At 46.7% G+C, this 25,660-nt stretch overlaps 1 protein-coding gene across 3 annotated transcripts in view; it reads left to right on the forward strand.

Moving 5' to 3' along the window:
- Positions 1-25,660, forward strand: part of ASB3 (ankyrin repeat and SOCS box containing 3) — a 529,701-nt gene that overhangs the window by 269,111 nt on the left and 234,930 nt on the right. For all 3 annotated transcript variants that reach the window (XM_085612718.1, XM_085612720.1, XM_085612719.1), the window contains exon 5: positions 5,357-5,469. In XM_085612718.1, the coding sequence (XP_085468844.1) occupies positions 5,357-5,469 (113 nt within the window). The remainder of the gene's footprint in view (positions 1-5,356; positions 5,470-25,660) is intronic.

Here is a 25,660-nt window from a genome sequence, read left to right on the forward strand (position 1 = left end):
GATATCTTTTTGGGTTTACATTAAATAATAGATCTTATCGTTTTTGTAGGATTCCCCAGGGCTACACAGAAAGCCCTAGCATTTACAGTCAGGCTTTGAAACGACAATTGGATTCCTTTGTTCTGCTCGAGGGGGTCGCCATCATTCAATATGTTGATGACATCTTGCTGGCGGCTGACACCCTGGAGTTGTGTGAACAAAGTACGTTATCCTTACTTTCCTTTTTAGCGTCCCACAATCATAAGGTATCTAGGAAGAAATTGCAATTCTGTAGACCAAAGGTGACTTATTTGGGTCACCTTTTGTCTAAGGAGGGACGCGCACTCACACCGGATCGTATCCAAGTAATTTTGGATACACCGAGACCGTCCACACAGAAGGATGTGCGTGCATTTTTGGGCCTCGTTTCTTTTTGTAGACAGTGGATATTGGGGTTTTCGCACATAGCTAAGCCATTGTTAGCCCTCTTGACAAAGGACACGCCTATCCCAATCCCTTGGTCAGATGAGTGTGATACTGCTTTTCAGCAACTCCGGCAGGCCCTTTGTTCAGCACCAGTGTTAGGGACCCCTGATTATGCAAAACCCTTTTCGTTGTATGTGCATGAGAAAGATGGATGTGCATTGTCAGTTTTAGTACAGATGCACGGCGATAAGCAGCGCCCTTGTGCATATTTTTCGGCTGTACTTGATCCTGTCGCCCGAGCATTACCAGGGTGTTTTCGCTCGGTTGCGGCGACAGCTGTGTCAATACGCCAAAGCGAGGGAATTGTGTTATCTCATAAGCTGTTGGTATTAGTCCCCCATGCTGTCGATGCCCTGCTCAATCAAACGAAGACGCAGCATTTGACCAGCGCCCGTTTAACGGGATATGAGTTGACGCTTTTGGCTCCTCATATTACGTTGAAAAGGTGCGTAACGTTAAACCCGGCAACATTGTTGCCATACCCCGAAACCCAGCCTGAGGCGCGGAAAGCGCATGATTGTATTCTCGTGACTGAGGAACAAACAAAGGGTCGTATTGATCTCCAGGATACGCCCTTTCTAGATGTAGATGGAGAACTGTGGGTGGATGGATCCTGTCTGAAGCTACCAGATGGTACGACTTCAGCAGCATATGCAATTACCACATTACAAACGATAGTGGAGACAGCACGCATACCACAGAAATCAGCTCAAGCAGCGGAACTGATAGCATTAACACGAGCATGTGAGCTCAGTACAGGACTATGTGTGAATGTTTATACAGATAGCCGCTATGCCTTCGGAGTAGCGCATGACTTCGGCCTACTCTGGAAGGAGAGAGGGTTTTTAACGTCACATGGAGTACAGATAATGCATGGAGAGTTAGTTCATAATCTTTTGACTGCACTGACATACCCAAAGAAAATTGCCATCGTTAAGTGTAGCGCCCATAGGAAAGTAGTTGATAAAGTTGGAGAAGGGAATGCGTTAGCAGACCGAGTAGCACGGGAGACGGCGATGCAGCCCGGTACTACTGCCATGTATGTAGTAAAGTCACAGGTGGAAAGATGGCATGATGCGAAGGAGGAAGTGCGAGAAATGCAAAGGACCGCTTCTGACGAAGAGCGGGAACAATGGGCTAGAGAGGGAGAATTGGACGATGAGGGTTGCTGGAGAAATAAGCAGATGGATAGATGGAAATTACCCACGGCTTTTGTACAACCTATGGTTCAGATGGCACATGGGCTAGCACATGTTGGAGCTTCCGCAATTGTGAAATTGCTTACCCAAGTCTGGGAGCATCCAGAGATTGCTAGCACAGCGAAGAGGGTGGTGCAGACTTGTATGATCTGCCTGAGGTATAACCCAGGAAAGGGTACTCGAACTCCAGCAGGAGGGTTTGTGACACCCACTGCACCCTTTGAGGTTCTGCAGATGGATTACATCCAGCTGGAGCGCTGTAATAATCTGAAGTATGTTCTAGTAGTGGTTTGCGCCTTCAGCAAATGGGTTGAAGCGTACCCTACGAAAGACAATACTGCAATGACTACTGCGAAGCTGCTGCTGAAGGAGTTTTTCCCCCGATATGGCGTTTGTAGACTTCTGTGGAGTGATAACGGCCCTCACTTTGTAGCGGATGTTATAAAGTATGTCTTGAAGGGCCTAGGCATCACTCAGAAGTTCCACGCCGTGTTTCACCCTCAGTCTGCAGGCCTAGTTGAGAAGTATAATGGTACACTGAAGCTTAAGATCGCCAAAATTCAAGCTTCGACGTCTTTGACTTGGCCAGACGCTCTGCCACTGGCGTTATTGTCAATTAGATCGGTACCGCACTCTCGAACTGGCCTTACACCATATGAGATTGTTTTCGGACGCCCAATGAATATTTGGGGCCCACCAAGACCTAAGGCTGTGTATGATGTACCTTGTGTAATGATGAGCGATTATCTGGCACAGTTAACGGATAACTTGGTTTCTATCCATCAACAGGTCCGAGAGGCGCTCCCTGATCGGTCTACCGGTGAAGGACATGGTCTCCGGCCTGGGGACCACGTGATGGTGAAAATATTTGACAGAACAAACAGCTTGGAACCGAGATGGGTGGGCCCTGAGCAGGTCCTCCTCGCAACGAGGACGGCTGTGCGAGTCTCCAACAGAAAGAATTGGATCCACTCCCTGCACTGTAGGAAGGTGCCGCCCGGATTGGTGGAACCTGCCGTGCTGACCGATCAACGAGAAATCTTGGCTGCAGAGACAGGCCGTGCTGCGGAGCCAAACGCCACTGAGGAGCTCTTTCCGGACCACGCGACTCCTGGAGGAAGGCGATATCATCTTCGACCAAGGAAGTGAGTTTTCCAGTACCGGGACATACTGTCAGAACGGCCCTTGGGTTAGTGAAACGGAGAGCCGATGAGGCAAGGGGGGGGGATCAGCTCTGCATTAGTGTAGCGACACCCGTCTTGGCCCGCTGGTGAAGAAATCAACCGCTGCCCAAGGGGAAGAGTTCTGACAGACTTTTAGTTTCAGGAAGATATTGGGTTTTATTTCCACTTTGATATGGAGAAAAAGAAAATCCTTTGTGCATTAGGGTTCATGTTGACAGTAGCCATTGTTGGGATAACCACATGGTTCGTGGAGGATGTAACTCCCGCTCGGAAGATTCTTGTGTTAACAACTCCGGTGCCTGAGGAGCACTACTTTTATACTTTACCATATCAAGAGTTGAAGCATCGACAGTCTTACTTGAATAACACTTTCATCCAGATGCTGCATCATACCCACGTTGCTACGAATGCTACGAACTGTTGGATATGTGGGATGATGCCAGCTCATCAGAAGAAAGGAGGAACGCCATTTATACCACTTCCTTTCTCTCATAATGGCTCTTGTAGAGCATGGTATACTTTGCTTTTTGCCACTCGGAAACCGACAGTGGGACGATTGCTTTTTAGACTTAATAAAGAATGCCATCAAGACAAAAATGGGTATCCACAAGCGAATGGGACAATTTTGGAGTGGGAAGAGTACCGACCAGACAATGAATCCATTCCCTACATCTTCACGAACACAAGAGACACTGTGGGAAAGGACAAATTTGTGATTCAAGTAGCACAAGCTCAAGCGGACCTGTGTGTCCAGAGTGTGGGTTTCATCCCTGTTGGTGTTAGTGATTGTATTACTGTTCTGACTATTGATGGGTTGAACAATAGTACCTTCTTAGCCTCCCATAATACGTACTTTGTGTGTGGAAATAAAGGTTATTACCGTCTGCCGGCTGGGTGGTCTGGGGTATGCTATGTATCATTTCTATTACCTCCTGTATTCCTAGCACCCGCATCTTATCATAAGGATCTGAAATTATTGAATAATGTGACTGTAAATAGGTATAAACGTACCTTATCAATTGATGATGTAGATCAGACTGATACCAGTCTGCAACAGTATATTGATTTTAACTTAGGACTGTTTTTCTTTGTTGGAGCTGCCCTGAACAGTAGGAAGATCCGAAGATTAACAAGAGTGGTAGAAGCTGTGACAAATCAGACTGCTGCTGCTCTTGGGAATCTTACGGAGGAATTGTAAATTACTAGAATTGTTGCATTGCAGAATCGTATGGTATTAGACGTTATGCTAGCTGACAGAGGAGGAGCATGTAAAATTATTGGAAGTAGCTGTTGTGTGTTTATCCCTGATCATACGCCATCAGTTTATAATGCCATCAATAAACTGCATAAAATTGCAGCTGAGATCCATACAGAAAACGGCACTTGGTCCTTTTCTGGATGGTTTTGGGCGTTAATTACTGCCTGGGGATGGAAGGTTCTAACTGGTCTCTGCATTATTGTAGCAGTTCTGTTTTCGTGCTGTATCTGCGTTCAATGTGGTCCCTTGCTCTGCTCATTATGTGTATCATTCTGTATCCCTGATAAGAAAGCTATTGCCGATGTTGCTCACCAAAAACGTTTAGCTAAGGAAGTTGAAGAAATGATGACAATTGACATACATGATGATTATCCTAACAAACCGAATGTCTTCAGTAAATGCTGAAAGGGTCGTCTGTTGTAAATTGAAACGACGATGTGATTAAGCATTTACTAAAGACATTAATTCCCCTCTTATAGATCGTGTTTTCTCTGTTATGTTGACCGAAGTTCGGACTCCATTTTGTATTGTCATGCTCCAACGTGTTCCCCACGAGAAGAGTCCAACCTCTGTGTTAGTTGCTCTTGTAATCTGCCTAGTAACAGTCTATAAATAGCTCCTTTGTCCATCTGGCACATGCCCAGACTTGACCACATCTGTTATCAGTTAGCCTTGCTTGACCATGTTTTCGCGGGCTCAAGGAGTGTGTTAGCTCCGCCCACATATTGATTCAGTATCGAAAATGACCATAAATGGTAATGTTCTTCGGCCTCATGTTGTATCCACCCACTTATGAGCCCCTCTGTTGTGTATAAAAGGGGACCATGTACGTAAGTTCTTTGTGCTACTCTATGCAATACTGAAGAGTGTTGTGTGGATTGTAGGACCACCCTTAAGGGTTAATAAATGCTGTCTTTGTACTTTGCAGTTTCCGTGCCAACTTCCTTATAGATTTCATTACAGGAGAGCGAACCCTTGTGTCCTGCGGGCCTAGCTGGGGCCTGTATTCATCAAGTCTGCCTCCATCCTTTCTCATTTCCTTTGTTGGTGATTTTTGGAAAGACTCCTCTAGCTCATGTGTTTGTGTATTAGCACCCCTTACTCTAGGTTCTTCCACAGGGAAAATTAAATAGAAGGCAATTGCAATGATTTTCAAAGGGTTTGCACACGTTGTTGTCCTATTACGATTACTGTTAAAGTAGCTATGTCATGTTAATATTGTATTTTCTTCTTTATCATTCTCTTTTAAGCTGTTGAAAATAAGCATGCTGATATAGTGCAACTCTTGCTCAAACATGGAGCAAACATAAACGGATCACATTCTTGTTCTGGATGGAATGCTTTGCACCAGGCTTCCTATGAGGTATTTATTTATTTTTGTTTATATAATATTCTTTCTCTTTTTAAACGTGACAATTTATGCTTTGTATCTTTTGCTTTATTATGTGTTTTCTTTCGGCTGCCTCTGTGTAGGCAGTTTAAATGCAGCTTAAATGCCAATGACAATCTTCAACATGGTATGCTGACAGTAGCTGTTATTGGGGGGCTAATGATGCTGAAGTCAGTGAGTGAAGACTCCTGGGCAGCAACGTTCAAATCGGCCAGGGAGCAAATGAGTGCTCTAGATTGAGCCTCAGACATGCTCAGTGCTGTTTGAGAGAAACCTAACGCCCTGAGTGTGAATAGTGAACAGTGATCATTCAATTTAGTCTGCCATTGTGACCATTTGTGAACAAGTTTTAAGAGAGAAACTACACCTTAGACTGAATGCCTTGTGTTAGTTTATTTATTCGCAAGGATGACATATCTGAATTGAATGCTATCGAAAAGAATGTGTTTCAAAGCTCTGAACAAATAAATGGCTTATCTATAATTGTAGTTCATAAGTGTCCTTGTTAAATACATGAACACTGAATCTCCTCCTGAGAGAGGACCCAAGGACAACTTATTTCAAAGGCATACTCTCTCAAAAGTAAACAACATGCAGCCTACATATCTAAAGACAATGTTCCCCGTTGTTTTTAAAAATTGAATTAAAAACTATGATGAGCTATAAACTGACTGGGTTATGAACTCATTGTAATTCTCTGTTTAGAAAGGATAACTACAAAATGTATTTCCAAAGAAGTTGCCTCATAGAAAATGTGACTCTAACAGTTTAATGCAACAGTATGCAGCATATTTCATAATGCAACAGTCAGTCAGTGCCTATAACATTGGGCTAGCCACTCCTCCCCGACCCGCCAACCCGGCATACCCTTCTTCTGCTTTCTCGCAGTTATGTTATGTTATAAAGCACTTGTATCGCGCACGGATACTCAAGAGTGTACCGGCGCGGAAGCCAACTACGGAAAGCACAGCTCACTGAGCAAGGGGGGAAACCAAGTTAGTTAAAAAGCACGGCCTTTAACTGCTTTTTAAACAGTCTGAGATCCTGAGTGTTTCACAATTCGTGAGGAAGGGCGTTCCATGCTTTAGCGCCCTAAAAGACAAAGGGCTGCCCCCCATCCGTGTAAGATGAAATCGGGGGATGACTGCAAGACATAGTGCGGCTGATCGCAATTGTCTTCGGGGCACGTAAAAATCAAAGCGTCTCCTGAGATAAGGGAGCCCAGATTTGTATAGGGCCCCGTGGGCAAGAGTGAGAGACTTAAACTGAACACGTTGCTCCACGGGAAGCCAGTGCAGATCCCGAAGATGTTGCTTTGTGATAGATCTGCCGGAGATGCCCAGCAACACTCTTGCTGCCGCATATTGAATAATTTGCAGCTTTTTTAGCTGGTATCCCCGCAGACCGATATATAATGCATTAGCGTAATCTATACGCGACAGAATGAGGGCACGAGTCACCGTTTCCCTGGCCGGTCTAGGCAATAATGGCAGGAACATCCTGAGTGCCTTCAGTGTGCCAAAGCCCACTCCGGCTAATTTTTTTATATGCACAGAGAACCGGAGGTCTTCACAAAACCAGACCCCCAGATTCTTGACCGGACTACCAACTGAGTTAGGCCTGCGGAAGTCTGCAGGCCAGAGTTCTTCCCTAAATTGAGGGCGAAAAGAGCCATACAGGAGAACCTCAGACTTGTCCTCATTGCATTTGAGCTGAGCCCTTGTAAGCTAGTTAAAATCGGCTGAGAGGCAGTTCCTAGCTAGATCAAGGGACAAATCCCTCTCCTTCCACGTAAAGAGGAGCTGGGTGTCATCTGCGTAAGCTATAATCTTAGCTCCCAGCTCCTCTGCCAGATAAATTAGAGGCGTAATGTAGACATTAAAAAGGAGGGGGCTCAACGTGGAACCCTGCGGAACTCCCATGGTCACCTTTCTAGGAGCCGAGGAAAATGGGGGCATCCATACCTGCTGTGTTCTGTCCTCTAAGAATGATTTAAGCTAGTCCTAAGCTAAGCCTGAAATTCCAATGTTTGAGAGACGGGCCAAGAGTTGATGGTGAGGCACCATATCGAAGGTGGCAGAGAGATCCAATAAAATCAAGGCTGCTCTGCCGCCTGCATCCAAACATTCTCTTATAGCCTCTGCCATCTCAACAAGGACAGTCTCTGTGCTGAATGAAGCCCTAAATCCCGACTGGGCTGGGTGGAGGGCACCAGATGATTCAACAAAATTGGAAGGTAGTTTAAAAACTGCCTTCTCACACACTTTTGCCACAGCCGGGAGGAGAGAGATGGGCCGGTAGCTAGCTAGCGTAGCAGGATCTAAGGAGGGCTTTTTTAACAGCGGAAGCAGTTTAGCCTGTTTCCATTCGAGTGGAACTGTGGCGGTCTGAAGTGACAGATTAATGATAGTGTTGACCTCGGAATTAACCACCACGGCCGCTGCTGCCAACTGCCTAGCTAGACAGGGATCAGTTGGTGAACCTGATTTCAGGGATTTGAGAAGTGAATCACACAGGGGAATGGGTGAAAAAACTGTCAAAGACGCAAGAACTGAGTCAGAGACCAGGGCATTCTGAACAGGGAGCCCCGCCTGTCCATCGGTGCTAGTCACAATACTGTCCTGGATCTTTTGGATCTTATCTATAAAGAAACAGGACAGCTTCTCACACTAGGAATTGGAAGCAGGGAAGGTAATACGCTCCGCACAAGGGTTCAGAAAGCTCTGGACAATCGCAAAAATTTCTTTAGAATTATTTTTGGACTGAACAATTTGTTCTGTGTAGAAGTTGTTTTTAGCCTTCTTAGTGGCGGCGTATTACTCGTTCTGAGACTTCCTTAGCACTGTTTTAGCTAATGGGAAATAAGCCATTCTCCAACTGCGCTCCAGTTTTTTTACAGGATTGATTTAACTCCTTAAGCTCGCTAGAGTACCTGGGTTTGGAGGGGACGCTTCTTACTCGTGTATTAGCGAGGGGGGGGAAGGGGTGGGGATGATCTACAGCCTGTGAGATCCAATTGTTAAAACTCCCTAGGGCGCAGACCAAATCCTTGGAAACGGAAGGGCGAGTGTCAGACAGGACTATGCAAAGCGCGTAGAGCTCTATTCTTTGAGATGGTCTACTTTGGAGGGAGCGTGTGGCAGAGTGCGACGCCTGAATGGTCCATGAAAAGTGAATTAAGTAATGATCTAACCACGAGACATGGAGAGGTACCTGAACGCGTAGAGGGAAGTTGGAGCATACAGGATCTAAGATATGTCCACCCCTTTGTGACGGGGCACTGATCCATTGAGACAGTTGAGCCAAATTCAATGAATCACTAAACTCTCTCGTGTCACTAGCCCCTACACAGTCCAGATGCGAGAAGCAGAAACGTAAAATGGTATTTATACCATTTTACGTTTCTGCTTCCCGCACTGTGAGAAAGCAGTGGGGTGATTTCCGACGCCCACGTGGAGGAGCTGCTCCTGGTAACAATATGTAAATATTTCCCTTAAAATACTTCTATTAGGAATTGTTGAGCAATCACTGATGTTGCTTGTCAGTACGTCCTCCAGGCTCTCCAGCAAGCTTAGACCTAGAAAATGTCTTCCTTTGGTATTCCGGTGAAAAGCTTAAGATATGGTTTGCATTCCCCTGGTGCCGTTGGCATAATTTCTGATCAGTTTTTGGAGCTGATGTCCTGCTGACCTTTTGATGATGCCTCTAGTCGTTTGTTGTTGGATTTTAAAATATGGTAGAGCTCTATCTCTTCCCTACTAGACTGGTGCCCTCTTTTCTTCTTACAAAATTATAGCTGAAAGGGCCCCTTTCAGTTGGAAGAGATGCATGTTTCTTATTTTTTTTTTAGGTAAAGCATTGATTAACATTGTAATACGTGCATAATAACACATGCCTCCTTCTGATTTTAAATATTTCATAGAAGAAAGTTAGCGGCGACTTTCAGCTTCTAAAGTTGTAAAAACAGGCTTGAGGCAGAAGGCACAGTTTGGCGCTAGTTTCGTCTGCAGCAGGGCTTCTGTTCTTAGGCAGAGGGTCTTCTTTGTCGTGGTCTTCTTCTTGTCCATCGAATCTAAGTTTCCAGATCTAGGTATGCCGCCTAAATACTAAATTTAGGGCCGGTGAAGGGTTGTGACAGGTAGTGGACATTGGGTTACCTAACTTTAGAAAGTCTACACCCTCTAAGTGAACACTTCCTGTGAGATGGGGCGCAACCTAGCCCTGATAGGTTGTTGTTCCCCCATCTCAAAATGGTGGCTTTGCAGGAGAAGGGTTCACATCGCCTGCCACACCTTAGGGGGTGCTGGCTGAATGGGAGCACTAATTGTCCTGCATTCCCTCCTGCCAAATGTGGAGCAGGAAAGGGGGGTTGGCATCCCCCACTATCTGGGGAAGCCTGGGCTAATCTTCAAAGGCGGCAACATCTTTGAAGCTTCCCGCTCTGAAAGGCCATTCAGGCCTGAAGGAGGTGTGAAGAGCAGGCTTTGTTTCTGGCCTCTTAGAGCTCAAGCTTTCATGCCATAAGGTTAGAAGCATGTCTGGTGGTGGCAGGCTAGCTATGACTAGTCAGAGACCACACCAGTTCTTGGTAGGTATTCAGGGGACCTATATAAATCCCACACTGGCATCAGTGAGGATTTATTAAGACAAAATGTTTGATACCAAACATTTTAGGGTACAATGAAGCCATCATGGAGCTAGGAAACTTCTAATGACAAATATCCAGCCCACTTCCTTTTGATAGCTTCCCTGTGCACTTATAATATCCAAGAATGGCTTAGATATTGCTGGGTCATAGCTGCTTATGAAGATATACTCACACATGGGATATAGTGCACCCTGCCTTAGGGTTATCGCTTTAAGGCCGGCAATTAAGGGTGACTTACCTATATGTCATGCAGTGTCTATAGGCATGGCACACTGTGTGCCATGTCGACTCTTCTGAGTTCTCTGCACCAAGACACACTGCCTGCAATGGCAGTGTGCCTGGTCTTGGTGAGGAGTCCCTAGGTTGGCATAATACATGCAGCAGCCCTAGAGGACCCCCTTTAGTACCCTTGCCTTAGGTGCAAGAGGTACTATTTATTAGGAACTTACAAGGGTGGCTGAAGTTGTGCCAAACATGGTACAGTTTTGGGAAAGGGATATGGCACTTGGAACCTGGTTAGCAGGGACCCAGTGCATTTACAGTTCGAAATCACATCAGGCATCAAGCAAAAAGTGGGGGCTAACCATGTCAAAAAAGGCACTTTTGTGCATGATCCCCCTCTCCCCATCGAAAGAGGACATAACAAACCTTTCCCTAGGGAGTCTTCATAATCTAAGTGGAAGAACTTGGAAAGGCCATCTGATTTGGCATGGTCAGTCCCAGGTCTGTGTCACACTATAAAGTCCTTTCCCTGTAGGAATATGGCCACCATAACACTTTTGGGTTTTCTCCTTTCATCTGCATGAGCCATCTAAGAGGTCTGTGGTCAGTTTGGACAAGGAAGTGAGAACCATACAGGAATGGTCTCAGCTTCTTCAGGGACCAAACTACAGCAAAAGCTTCCCTCTCAATGGCACCCCAACGCTGCTATCTGAAAGCAACAGGTTGGTCATGGCCATCATCATTGGTCTCATATCTGTCTGCACTATGAACAGCTTAGTATACCTGGAACTTTTAGAATGTTTGCTGAGCACATTGCTTCTTTCAGGGTGTCAAGCGCCTTTTGACAGCGCACTGTCCAGTTTACGTTCTTGGGCATTTTCTTGGAGGTCAGTTCTGTGAGGGGGCCACAATGGGCCCATATCCCTGCACAAACCTCCTGTAGTACCCAGCCAAGCAATGCCCTGACTTGGGTCTGGGTGGTTGGAGCTTCCCAATCCATAATAGTCTGGATGTTGGGTTGTAGTGGCTGAACTTGGCTTCCACCCACAAGGTGGCCCAAATATACAACCTTTTCCTGCCCCATCTGGCATGTGCTTGTGTTGAAAGTGAGGTCTGCACTCTGTAGAGCCTTCTGGACCTTTTGGAGGTAGATCAGGTGATCCTTCAAGGTGGAGCTAATGACCACAATAACATCCAGATAATCTGCCCTAAAGTTTCCAATCCAGGACCTTATTTACCAACCTCTGAAAGGTGGCATGGGGCATTCTTTAATCTAAAGGGCATCACAGTGAACCTGGAGTGCCCATCTGGGGTTGAGAAGGCGGATTTCTCTTTCGCTCCCGGGGTCAGACCTATCTGCCAGTACCCTGAAGTGAGATCAAAAGTACTCAGATATTTGACTCTCCCCAACCTGTCAATCAGTTCATCAGCCCTAGGGATTGGATGTGCATCAATCAGTTTTTGTGACTGCATTGTCCACACAAAGCTTCATTTATTTATTTCCACCCAGGGAATGAGGCTTGGGGGCTAAGACAACTGGGCTGGCCCAGCGGCCCTTTGGGGGTTCAGTGACACCCAATTCCAGCATCTTGCTCACTTCATCATTGATGCATTCTTTGACATGATCAGACTGCCTGTAGATTTTGTTTTTGACATGTAGACTGTCATTAGTGTCCACGTCATGTGTACAGCAGTTTGTCTGACCAAGGGTCAAAGAAAACTGATTTACGACTTGCCTGCAATCAGTCTGCTGTTGGTCAGTGAGGGTGGCTGAGAGGACCACTCCTTCAACTGGTCCATCGTTAGGGATGTGAGAGAGGAAGTAAGGGAAAGGTTCACTCTCTGCTTCCTAATGCTTAACAGTGACCATAAGCATGGTCAAGTCAGCCCTGTCATTATAAGGTTTCAGGCAATTTACATGTATGACCCTTTGGGGTTCCTGCATGTGCCAAGGTGCAGCAGATAGGTGACCTCCACTTTTCTTTCAAGGATAGGGCATGTCTTAATACATTTGTCCCAGAGGGCCCTAGAAGCCACAGGCTCCAAATTCCACACCTTCTGCCCTGGTTAGACCTCCACCGTGGCAGCCTTTTGGTCATACCAGAGCTTCCGGAGCTCTTGGCTGGCCTCAAGATTTTTGTTGCTTTTTTTCATGTACTCGGCCATCCTGGAAAAGAGGCTGTTGGGCTTGGCCCTTTTTTGCAGGGTTTTTCCCAAACGTTTTGCTTCTTAATTCTATTTTTTACTGACCTGCTTTTCTTGGCTATAGGACTCTGGGCACTTTATCACTGCTGATCAGTGTCAAACTGCAAGTGCTCCCTGTGTAAATTGTTATTACAATTGGTTCTCATGATTGGCATATCTGATTTACTGGTAAGTCCCTAGTAAAGTGCACCAAGTGTGTCAGGGCCTGTAAATCAAATGCTACTATTGGGCCTGCAGCACTGATTGTGCCACCCACATAAGTAGCCCTGAAAAGGTATCTCAGACCTGCCACTGCAGTGCCTGCACGCAATTTTAAACTGCCATTTCGACCTGGCAAGTGCACCCACTTGCCAGGCCCTAACCTTCCCTTTTCCTTCATGTAAGGTAACCCTATGGCAGGCCCAAGGTACCTCCCTGGGCAGGGTGCAGTGCATGTGAAAGGGAGGACATGTACTGGTGTGTGTGCCATGTCCTGATAGTGAAATACTGCCAAATTTGTTTTTCATTATTAAAAGGCTATCTTTACCGTCGGCTAGAATGGGAAATACTTTGTAACATCTTACAAGTATAACTTCTCATCAGGACAAGATAGAGAAATAAAGTTAAGGCTCTCTGAACTCAGAATTTAATGATGCATCTTTTAGTAACAATGGTTTTTGAATTATGTGTTTGAAAATGCCACTTTTAGAAAGTAGGCATTTTCTTGTTTAACCATTCTGTGTGCCTCTGCCTGTTTGTGGATTGACTGTCTGGTTTTGGCGTGACAGGGGCTGGGGATGTGCATTCACTGTAGACTACCACTGGGGCTTGGTCCCATTTGGAGTAGTGGAAGGAGATTTCCTTGCACCTCAATAGGGCTTGTCTCCCTTGCACAATGCTTTCTTCACTCACTGTGGTCATACCGCACCAGTAAAGACCGAACTGGTTTGGACTGGGCTCAGAGACCCTTGCACACAAGAACAAAGACAAAATGGGATATAGGTGGTAGACTTTAAACCCCAGAACTTTAGATCACTTCTGGACTCAAGAGGAGCCTTTGCCAAGGACAAGTACTGGCCTTTTGTTGTGTGGGGTTGGCTTGCCAAGGAGAGGACAAAGACTGGAACTTTGCTTTGAACCTGCTTGAAGAAGATCTCCAAGTGCCTGTTTGTGCTGGCCTCCTGTTCTGAAGTTTCAGGGACACAAAGACTTCACCCCCAGCTCCCCTGAAGCCTCTTGCTGAGAGTTCTGACCTGCCAGGAGGTGTCTATTCCAGTTTCGGGCCTCTGGAGGTATTCCTGCTGTTGGGAGCTGGTAGAAACCTACGAGAAGTAAGAAAACCTGTCTCTGACGCCGTCAGCGACACCGCTGTGATGCCGCTACCTGCACTGAAGCCCGGGGCACCGCACATGAAGTGAACGACACACCACCCAGCCTTCACCGCAGCTCAGTACTTGCCGGCGCCTGCAAGTTATCGGCATCTGTCACTGCCAGCACCTGCATCTTGTTATTGCGGTGCCGCTAACCGCCGATGGTGACTCCACAAACTCACCAACTTTGCATCGTCACTGCAACCAACGCCTCACCACCGAAGCAACCGTCTTCCCCTGTCCTGGACTTGACACGTCACAACCTCGCGGACACAATGCCTTGCCTCCCCCGTGGCAGCCAGGAAGCCGGCCTTGACCTCGGCACTGATGCCTCACCTCCACGGCACCATGCATCATCATAGACTTCGTTTTCAAGGTACTGTTTGTTTGGGGGTCCATGTGACTCCGTGCCCGACGCTGCGCTCCTCGCGGTCAGCGCCATACATTGGATTTATTGCTGTCACAATGTCGCAATAGCCCCAGGTGAAGCTATTTGTTTTCTGCAACCTTTATCTTTGCAATAACTGTTTTAAAGTCATATCTTAGTAACTATATGTTGGCTTTTTGTTATTCTGGTCTTGTTGAGTTTAGATAAAGATACTCTATTATTTTAGACTGGTGTGGTGTCCATTTGTGGTGTTATCACTGTATTACTGTGTGTTTTGAGTACAAATACTTTACATATTGCCTTATGGATTAGCCTTTTTGCTCGTGCCAAGCTACCAAGGGGGTGAGCTGGGGTTATCTAAAGTGTGTATCCCCCTTACCCTTACTAGAAACAAAGGTCCCTATTTCGATAAGGGACTTATACCTCCATTTCTAACAGAGGCCAAACACATAATCCGCAGTATCCTTCTTAGGTTCTTTGAGAGGTCTCTCCTATCCTTCCTTTACAAGACAAAGTGGGCCCCTTACAGGGTGACCAAATAAAAGTTCAAAGGGGAAACCCTACTCCCTTTTGTGGCACCTCTCTGTAAGCAAAAAGCAGGCATGGTTGTAAGACGTCCCATCTCATTCTGTGTTTTTCAGTGAATCCACCAATCACAGGGTCTTGTTAAACCTTTCAAGAAGCCCATTTGTCTGCGGATAGTATGGTGTAGTCATCCTATAGGTCACCACACACTCAGTTCACATATGTTTCAAGTATGCAGACATAAAGTTTGTACCCCTGTCTGATCTACCTCCTTAGGAAACCCAACCCCTAGTAAAAATGCTAAGGAAGGCTATGGCCACTGCATACCATGGGGGAATTGTCTCAGGATACCTAGTGGCATGGTTCACTACCACTAATATAAATCGTTTTCCTGATGCTGTTTGAGGGTTCAAGGGGACCAACAATGTCAATCCCATCCCTCTCAAAGGGTACCCCAACCACTGGAAGTGGAATTAAGGGGGCCTTTAGTTGGCTACCTGTCTTGCCACTGGCTTGACAGGTGGCACAGGAGTTGCAAAACTACTTCTCCTTCTGGGACATTCCTGGCCAGTAGAAGTGGTTGACTAACCTACTCCAGGTTTTAGTCTGGCCAAGATGCCCAGCTAGGGGAATGTCACGGGCAAATGTTAGGAGACACTCTCTAAACTGCTGGGGCACTACCACTCTCCGAGTGGCATCAGATTTGGAGCCTCTGGCCTCAGTGTATAGCAGTGAGGGACGTCCCAATAGGTCCTTTGGGAACCATCAACACTTTTCTTTTCCTGATCAGCAGCTTGCTGTCTCTGCATTTCAATAGTGGGACAGGTGCTCTGCCCTGGCACAGATCTTCCCTAGAGGGTCCCCCTGGGCCCAAAAGCTCTGCCGTATAAGGCCCAAGCTCCTGAGGCTCAGTTCCCTGTGGGGCTTTCAAGTCATCTTCCTGAGGAGAGGGGACTTGATCTGGTGTCTGAATAGAAGCTGGCTTCCGAGACTTCTTGCCCTTTTTCTTGGAAAGTTGGTCCTTAATTACAGGCTCCAACACTTCTTTTTCACCTGGGTTCTTCGCTGTATTCTGGTTTCACACACACCCATTTAGGTATTCTCAGCATTGCTGCATGGGATTTCTTTTCTACCTCAGCCCATGCTGAGTACTCCAAATCATTGCCAAGCAGACACTGTACAGTGATAACAGAAGATACCACTACTCTGTTGAGGCCACTAACCCCTCCCCAATCTAAGGACATTGAATGCACCTTTGCCTGATTGTCATCATTGAGGACTGTATAGGTCTCTCCAAGCAGTTATTGATCTGAGGACACAAGTTGCTCAGTCACTATGTCGATAGTGGCATCAGTCTCTTCTAGGGCTTCCACCCTAATCCCATTGATATTTGGCTCTTGTCTGTATCTCTCCAGGTTACTGGGTTAGACAGTACCAAATCTTTTAGAGTACAGTGAAGCCATCCTGGAGCTAGGAAACTCATAATGACAAGTTTCCAATCCATGTACTCTTTATAGCTTCCATGTGCACTTAGAAATATCCAAGAATGGCTCAGATATTGCTGGGTCATATCTGCTCATGCAGATATGTCTCTACATGGGATATAGTGCACCCTGTCTTAGGGCTTTAAGGCCTGCAGAAGGGGTGACTTAACCTTTATCTCATGCAGTGTCTGTGTGCCATGTTGACTTTTCTGATTTCTCTCTGCCAAGACATGCAGCCTGCCGTGGCAGTGTGCATGGTCTCGGTGAGGGTTCCCTGGGGTGACATAATACATGCTGCAGCCCTAGAGGACCCTCTTCAGTACCCATGCCCTAGCTACTAGGGTACAAATTACTAGGGACTTATAAGGGTGGTGAAGTTGTGCCTATCGTGGTACAGTCTTGGCAAAGAGATCTGGCACTGGGAACCTGTTTAGCAGGGACCCAGTGTACTTACTTTTTATTTTTTATTATTTGTCCTCATTGAGCAATTTTTGGGAGTTGGAGTTATCAGGGGCCCCTTGACCCATCTGTTCTGAGTAAGGGAGTTCTCCTGGGTGACCGCATTGTACGCGGAGAGAATGTAGTCCACACGTAGCTTCATTTATTTCTTTCCACCCAGGGAATGAGGCTTGGGGGCTAAGACAACTGGGCTGGCCCAGCGGCCCTTTGGGGGTTCAGTGACACCCAATTCCAGCATTTTGCTCACTTCATCGTTGATGCATTCTTTGACACGATCAGACTGCCTGTAGATTTTGTTTTTGACAGGTAGACTGTCATTAGTGTCCACGTCATGTGTACAGCAGTTTGTCAGACCAAGGGTCAAAGAAAACTGATTTACGACTTGGCTGCAATCAGTCTGCTGTTGGTCAGTGAGGGTGGCTGAGAGGACCACTCGTTCAACTGGGCCATCGTTAGGGATGTGAGAGAGGAGGTAAGGGAAAGGTTCACTCTCTGCTTCCTGATCCTCAACAGTGACCATAAGCATTCCTTCCTTCGAGGCCCCTTTTTGTCCGCTTCCAGCGCAAAATTGGTACTGGGGAGAGCTAGTCACTCTGACTTGTTCAAGACCCTGCTTGAAATCTTTATTGCATTTGCCTAATCGTTGGACAGTATAGCACGCATTTGATTGTATTGTTCCCAAATGTTCCAGAATTTGTACCTTTTATTCATATTCCCTTTTCTATCCAATATGTATACCCTTTGGATAGAGGCCAGCCATTCTCTATGTGTTAGAGGTATATTCTTAACCCATTTAATGCATATTTCTCTTCTGGCTAACAATATTAATAGAAATAGAATATTCTCCTGATCTTTACTCAGCTTGGGGTAAATTGGATTATGTTGACTTATCCTGAAAATAACAATATCCATGCTTACCTCAACTGGTTGTTTCAACAACTTAGGAAAGGGTCTTACCCGTCTCTCTCCAAACTTCCTCCAGTTGGGGGCACTGCCGGAACATATGTAGATCACTTGCTCCTTCTTCCCCGCATTTAGGGCAGCTTTTCACCTTTTGACTGTTGATCTTAGACAACCTTTTTGGGGTCCAGTATGCTCTGTGAGTGGTAAACAAGTGATTTTTTTCTCAGAGGAGCAGATTTCAAAATTCGCCAACATGTATCCATTGATACTTGCCATTTATGATGGATATCCAGCTCCAGCATTTCCTTTCCCTGCTTGTATGAGAGCCCAGTACCAGTATTAGATTTCCTTTTTGATGGTCTTGTTGCCCTGCATCCTTTTCTCGATGTTGCCATCCCCGGGGTGATCTTCTTTTTGGCGTTTAAACAAGCTGGTTAATTGATAATACTTGAATCTCGCTAGCGTACCCTGGGTCTTTTCGTTTAGGGCTTCCCATTCTATAACCGAATTATGTTCTATTAGCTGGCCCCATTTACTGATGTTACCTTCCCTCAGGGGAATTGCTAGCTTATCCCTGAGACATTCTGGGGTTCCAGGGGAATCCCAGATTGGTGCAAACTTGCTGTAGTACGGGATTTTTAGAGTTGTTCTTATTTCATACCAAAGTTTTGCAGCCGACCTTAGGGTCTTTAGTTTAATCGTCTTGAAATATTTGGGGTGCCCAAATTTGTAGAGGTAATGGTTTCCTTCTGTATTGACTAGTGCCTTCAGATATACAGGATATGAATCAAAACTGTCCATTAATTTCCTAATATTTTTAAATTGGAAAGCCCTGCAATATTCTAGGATATCTGGGCTTGCAATTCCACCTTGTACCTTTTTCCTTCTCAGTTTTTTCCAGCTAATCCTTACCCCTTTAGTGGCCCAGATGAAACTACTTAATTCTCCTTGTAGTTTTTTTATCCAATCTATCTTGAATTCTAGCGGAATGGTGCTGAAAAAATAAGTGACTTTTGGTAGTATTGTCATTTTGATTATGTTCTATCTCCCCATGAAGGTGAGAGGAAGACCTCCCCATACTTTAAGCAAGTTCCTTACCTCTTTATGAATTCTGTCAAAATTCATACTGGCTATTCCCTCTATATCCGTTGTAAGGTCTATCCCCAGATATTTTATTTTTTCCTTCACCATAGGATTTTTGGAGTTGGTATTCCATTCTAGAATTTCAGATTTTGTTTGGTTTACCAAGTAGCCTGAGACTTTCCCGTATTGTTATATAATGTCTTCTATTTCTTATGGATACATCTGCCAGTGGATTCCTCACCTTGTGAATATCCCCTGCGCCAGCAGCATTCGGAATTCTTTTCATAGCTCTCCACGCCGACGAGGACGACGTCACAATAGCACGGCTCCGCACGCGGCTCCACTGACGTCACTGGAGCCATAAGAGGACCTTGTTGGCGTGATGACGTCAGTTTCCTTTTTTCCGTGCCGTCGACGCTAACGGTTTTCTAGGACTCTCCGTAGCTTGTCTGGTTACTTTGTTTTTCTGGATTGTTTCTGGTCCTCTCTTGCTTCTTTCCTGAAGATGTTGTCGAGGAAGTCTGGGTTCAAGCCCTGTAGAGAGTGCGGAGGACATATGTCCATCACGGATCCGCACGAAGATTGTGTCTGGTGCCGGTCGTCGGATCACGACGTCGAGGGGTGCTCTTGCTGCCGTAAGATGAACCCAAAGGCCTTAAAGGAGAGAGAGGCCAAGCTGTTCATAGCGAAGATGAGGAAGGAGAAGAGTGGTCGAAGGCGATCGAGGTCCAGGTCGAGGGCGGGTTCGAAGTCGACGTCGGGTCATGCTTCAAGATCGAAGAAAAAGAGGCACGGCTCTCTACGCCGTTCAGATAAGGAGACGGCTCTGACATCGACTTCTCCAGTTCCTCGGCGTCGTAAGGACTGTTTCACCTTCTCCTTCGAATCCGGCTTCACCTGTTTGTCCAGCCTCGCCTGCAGCTTCTCCTGAGCATTCTCCAGCACCGGCTCCATCTCCGACGCCGACACATTCTCCGGTTCCGGTGGAAGAGGCTCCGTTATCTGATGAGTCTTCAACTCCATTGGCTCCACCGTCGGCGCCGATTGGCCCGAGTCCGGTAATGCCTCAGCATGAGCCTTTATCGAGCCCTTACCCGCCTTTCCCTGGCCCGGGTCAAGACCCATCGCATTACTTGAATGCCATGTATGGTGTCTTTTCAAGAGCAATTTACCCCTCTGAAGCACCTTCGGGTCCCATGGGTCCAATGGCCTTTAATTTGGGGGTTCCTCAGGCCTATGCTCAGGCTCCCTTTATGCCTTTCCTTCCAGTGGCGCCGTCCTGGCATTTCCCGGCGCCGAAGACGTTGACGCTGTTGCCTTCATCTTCGGCTCCAGCTCGACCTCGTTCGACTCAGGCTGTGCCTCCGGATCCGTGTTCGACACCGGCTCCGGCTCTGTCGGAGTCGTGTGCGGCGCCGCCGACGCCGGTTCCGAGGATAAGATCCAGGCAGGAGGCGCAGAGGATTTTGGAAGAGCAGAGGTATCTGGCAAAAGAAATGGAAGCGGATGAACTTCAAGAGTCAGATGACTGGTTTGAAGAATTAAAGGAGGCAAGTGGTCTTGATATGTCCCCAGAATGGGAGCTTTCTCCTCCTTCAGATGCTCCCTCTAAGGATGTGGTTCCTTACCACACTGTCATAAGGAAGGCAGCTGAACTTTTAGACTTGCAACTCCCAACGGCTGAATTTAAGTCCAACATCTTGACAGAGGTTCTTCATTCCCCCTCCACTGTGGTAGAACCTTTGCTTTCTTTTAATGATGTCATCACTGAGCCTGTTATAAAGGTTTGGCGTAAGCCCTTTTCGGCTCCAGCAGTGTCTAAACCTGTTGCTAGGAGGTACAGGGCGTCTCCAGGAGATCCGGACTTCCTAACATCCCAGCCTTCTCCTGAGAGTCTGGTGGTTCAAGCTGCCTGTTCGAAGTAGTCTTCTGGAGCTTTTCCTCAAGTTACTAGTGATAGAGAGTCTAAAAAGCTTGATCAGTCGTCCAAGAAGGTGTTCTCCTCGGCAAGTATGGCCTTGAAGTCCACAAATGCCACCTGCCTTTTAGGCCGTTACATCCACGCCCTGATGGATTCTGCAAAACACCTGGCTCCTAAATTGTCTGAGGAGGACAGGCAGAATTTTAATGAAGTCTTGTCGGACACTCAAGCAGCTGCACGACATGTTATTCAGAGTGGTTTGGACACTGCGGACTCCGTTGCCAGAATCATGGGTTCCTCGGTTGCCACAAGAAGAAGTGCTTGGCTTAAGTTGTCGGAGTTCTCTCCAGATGTGCAGGCAACACTTCAGGACCTACCCTTTGATGGTTCTGGACTGTTCGGAACGAAAGCAGATGCAGCCTTGGAAAGGTTGAAGGACAGCAAAGCCACAGCTAAGTCTCTGGGCCTGCAGGTGCAGTCTAGAGGTTCCTCTTACAGGAGGTACAGAGGTTTGGGAGATCGTCCTTTCGGACCTACAGGCAGCCTCAGCAGCAAAATACCGTATATAAGACCTACAGGGGCAGGAACAGAGGTCGTTCACGAGGTCGTCAGCCCTCCTCCTCCTCTACCTCCCTCCCTCCTACCACTGCAAAGCAGCCCTAGATCCACCATTCTGGATCATGTTGGTCCTGTGGGGGGTCGGCTTACCCATTTTCTACAAGTTTTTTGAATCGGTCACTACAGACCTTTGGGGTCACTACAGACCTTTGGGTTCTAAATCTTGTGGAAAATGGGTATGCTCTTCCATTTCGGGAATTTCCTCCAAATTACCCTCCTTGCCAAGGTGCTTGTTCGGAGGACCACATTCTTCTCCTGCAGCAGGAAGTCCTAACATTACTGAAAAAAGGTGTGATAGAGGTGGTTCCAGAGCGGCAAAGGGGTCAGGGATGCTACTCCCGGTATTTCCTGATACCCTTAGAAGGATGGCAGGCTACGTCCAATCCTGGATCCTTTTTCTGAAAACGGTTAAGTTCAAGATGCTCACCCTTGCGCAGGTTCTTCAAGCGCTGCAACATGAGGACTGGATGGTGTCGATCAACTTGCAGGATGCGTATTTTCATATTCCGATCCTGGAGTCGCACAGGAAGTATCTCCGTTTTACGGTAGGGTTGCAACATTATCAGTTTGCGGTTCTCCCGTTTGCTCTTACTACTGCACCTCAAGTCTTCACCAAGGTGATGGCAATGGTGGCAGCCCATCTCAGGAGGTCGGGGATTCCAGTTTTCCCCTATCTGGACGACTGGCCGATCAAAGCGGAGTCGCAGAGAAGGTGCTTCATCATCTGCAGGTTACAACTCAGCTGTTGTACAAATTGGGTTTCTCGATAAACGTGCCCAAATCTCACCTGGTGCCCTCTCAGCGTATCCTGTTCATAGAGGCGGAGTGGTCATTCCAGTTCTGAAGGTCCTTCGTCTGCTCGGTCTGTTTGCTTCCTGCATTCTGTTGGTCAACCATGCACGCTGGCACATGAGGGCGCTCCAGTGGTGCAGGCAGTGGTATCAGCACTACGGAGATCTCGGGGAGTCTGTGAGGATCTCCAGGGAAGCTGCAGCGGATCTGTCTTGGTGGAGCATGGAGGGCAATCTGTCTCAAGGAAAGCCCTTCCATTTACCTCCATCGGTGGCCACAGTGATAACGGATGTATCCACTTTAGGGTGGGGTGCGCATCTGGGGGATCCGGAAATCAAGAGTCTTTGGTCTTCAGAGGAAAGTTTGCTTCACATCAACCTTTTGGAGTTGCGGGCGATACGTTTGGCACTCAACGCCTTCCTCTCTTCCATGCGCTGTCAGTCGGTTCAAGTCCTGACGGGCAACACTACCGCGATGTGGTATGTCAACAAGCAGGGAGGAGTGGGGTCGCATTGTCTCTGCAGAGAGACTCTCCGTTCCTGGTCCTGGGTTCAGGATCATCAGATTTGTCTGATGGCAAATCATCTGGCCGGAAGTTCTGAACGTGCGTGCAGACAGTCTCAGTCGGCAGTTCTCTGCCGACCACGAGTGAAGGCTCCATCCGGATGTGGTTCATCACGTCTTTCGTACGTGCGGAACTCCTATGGTGGACCTGTTTGCCACTCACGAGAACGCTCACTGCCCATCATTCTGCAGTCTCCAGTATCCGATGCAGGGAGCTTTGGGGGACGCTTTTCAGTTGAGATGGGACTCACATCGCCTTTACGCGTTTCCTCCCATACCCTTGATTCCTCGGGTTCTGAGGAAGATTCGCCAAGACCGGACCCAAGTCATATTGATCGCCCCGGATTGGCCAAGAAGGGTGTGGTATATAGATCTTCTCCACCTCTCCTCGTGCCCTCCGCTCCATCTCCCTCTCAGGGAAGACCTCCTCTCACAGGGGCAGGTTCTACACCCCCACCTCCAGAGCTTACACCTTCATGCCTGGAGATTGAAAGGGGCAACCCGAATTCTTTTTCTCTCCTGCCTGATGTGGTGGAAGTGATTTTGTCTGCCAGGCATCACTCTACCAAATCTATCTACTCCTATAGTTGGTCCAAATTTGTCCATTGGTGTGGGGAGACGTCTATTGACGCTTTGAGGGCTCGTTTATCCAACATCCTTCAGTTTGCTCTCTCTCTAGATCAGCAAGGTTTTGCTGTAGCTACTGTTAAGTGTTATTTATCGGCTTTGTCGGCTTTCCTTTGCTTGCCAGATCAGCCATCCTTGTTTAAATCACCTATTGTGTTACGGTTCATTAAGGGCCTTACCAACAAATTTCGGCCTACTCCATTTATTCTGCCTCAATGGGACTTAAATCTTGTCTTAACTTACTTGATGGGTTCTCCCTTTGAACCTTTGCACAAGTGTCCCTTAAGGCTATTGTCTTTTAAAACAGTTTTTCTCATTGCCATTACCTCGGCAAGGAGGGTAAGTGAGCTTCAAGCTCTGAGTTCGAAACCCCCGTTCTTGACTATTCATGCTGAAAGAATCTGGGGCAGTCCATTACCCTTCCTAACTTCTATCCGCCCCCTCACCCTTCCACGGAGGAGGAGCGGCTTCACCGCTTCGACCCTAAAAGGGTGGTGAGTTTTTACCTCGATAGAACTAAAGACTTTCGAGTGGATGACCAGCTCTTCGTGGGCTTCATTGGCTGCAGGAAAGGCAGAGCGGTGCACAAGCGCACTCTTTCCAGATGGATTATCTTGTGCATCAAGATCTGTTACTCTTCGGCCGGTAAGGAACCTCCAGAGGGTATAAGAGCTCATTCTACCAGGGCAAAGTCTTCTGCCTTGTCTAGAGGTGTTCCTGTGGAGGACATTTGTAGAGCGGCAACTTGGGCCTCCCTCCACACTTTTGTGAAGCATTACTGCTTAGATACCGAGGTGAGGAGGAACGGACACTTTGCACGTTCTGTCCTTCAGGACTTTTTGGTATAGAAGGGTGGACACCCTTCTCCGGGAGTGGGGACTGCTGTGGGAATCTATTCACAAGGTGAGGAATCCACTGGCAGATGTATCCATCAGAAGAACAAGTTACTTACCTTCGGTAATGCTTTTTCTGGTGTATACAGTATCTGCCTGTGGATTCCTCACTGACCCACCCGCCTCCCCGTTGTCCACCCTTGTATACCTATAATGGTGTTAATCTGACAAATTTATCTGTTACTGTCAAAGGAAGTGTGTTATTTCTTTTGCTTTCCTGCATTGACTTCACATTGTATGTGTTGGTTTGAATATAATGTTATGTGTATACTGTATATATATTGATGTCGGTCCGTCCGTGTGCCTTGAAGGCACGGGGAAAAAAAGGGCGGAACTGACGTCATCACGCCGACGAGGTCCTCTTATGGCTCCAGTGACGTCAGCGGAACCGCGTGCTGAGCCGTGCTATTGTGACGTCGTCCTCATCGGCGTGGAGAGCTACGTAAAAAATTCCGAATGCTGCTGGCGCAGGGGATATTCACAAGGTGAGGAATCCACAGGCAGATACTGTATCCACCAGAAAAAGCGTTACCAAAGGTAAGTAACTTGTTCTTTAGGGCGAGAAGCCGTTAAGTTACTAGCGATCACCATCAAATCATCTGCATATAATGCTACTTTCTTCTCCCAGCCTTGATATTTAAATGATATTATTTCTTCATTTCTTAGTAGACATGCTAGAGGTTCGATATATAAGTTAAAAAGTAACAGAAATTCGGGGCACCCTTGTCTCGTGCCTCTCTTTATCGTTATCCTGTCTGTGAGACTGTCATTCATCAGAACCTTTGCTGAGAGGTTCTTATAAATCTGTTTTATTGCATCTTGAAAAGTATCCCCAAGAATACATTTTGCTAGGTTTGCGTTCAAAAAAGGCCAACTAACCCTATCAAACGCTTTTGCGGCATCAAAAGTTATAATTGATAAGGGTACCGATTGGTGAATTGCTACGTCTATTGCGCTTATTAGTTTGTGAGTTAATTTGTGTATTTGCCTTCCTTTAATAAAACCTTTTTGGTTTGGATGTATTAACGACCCTGCCACCCTTCCTAATCTCTTAGCTAATATTTGTGTGTATAGTTTATAGTCCGCGTTTAAAAGTGAAATTGGTCTATAGGATTCACATTTGACTGGGTCCTTCCCTGGTTGTATTAAGATACGAATGATTGCATCGTTCCAGGAGTCTGGAAAATCTTTTTTACCTAAAAAAATATCATTCAGGAATTCCGTCAGAGGGGTGGCCAATACTTCTCTAAGGTTTAGGTTAGCTCATTCGGAAGTGCATCCGGGCCAGCTGCTTTTCCCTTTTTTAACCTTTTGATGACTTCTATAACTTCCTCTCTTGTGATCTCTTGGTTAAGTTGTGCTCTTTGCTCTTGGGACGCAGAGGGGGTTGTTACCTTGTCCAGTGAGTTGTTTATCTGTTCCGCAGTAACTGAGGTCTCTTCAGTATAAAGGTTGTCAAAGAATTTTACAAACTCTTGTCTAA

The sequence above is a fragment of the Triturus cristatus genome, chromosome 6 (assembly GCF_964204655.1).
Source record: "Triturus cristatus chromosome 6, aTriCri1.1, whole genome shotgun sequence".
Classification (NCBI taxonomy): Eukaryota; Metazoa; Chordata; class Amphibia; order Caudata; family Salamandridae; genus Triturus; species Triturus cristatus.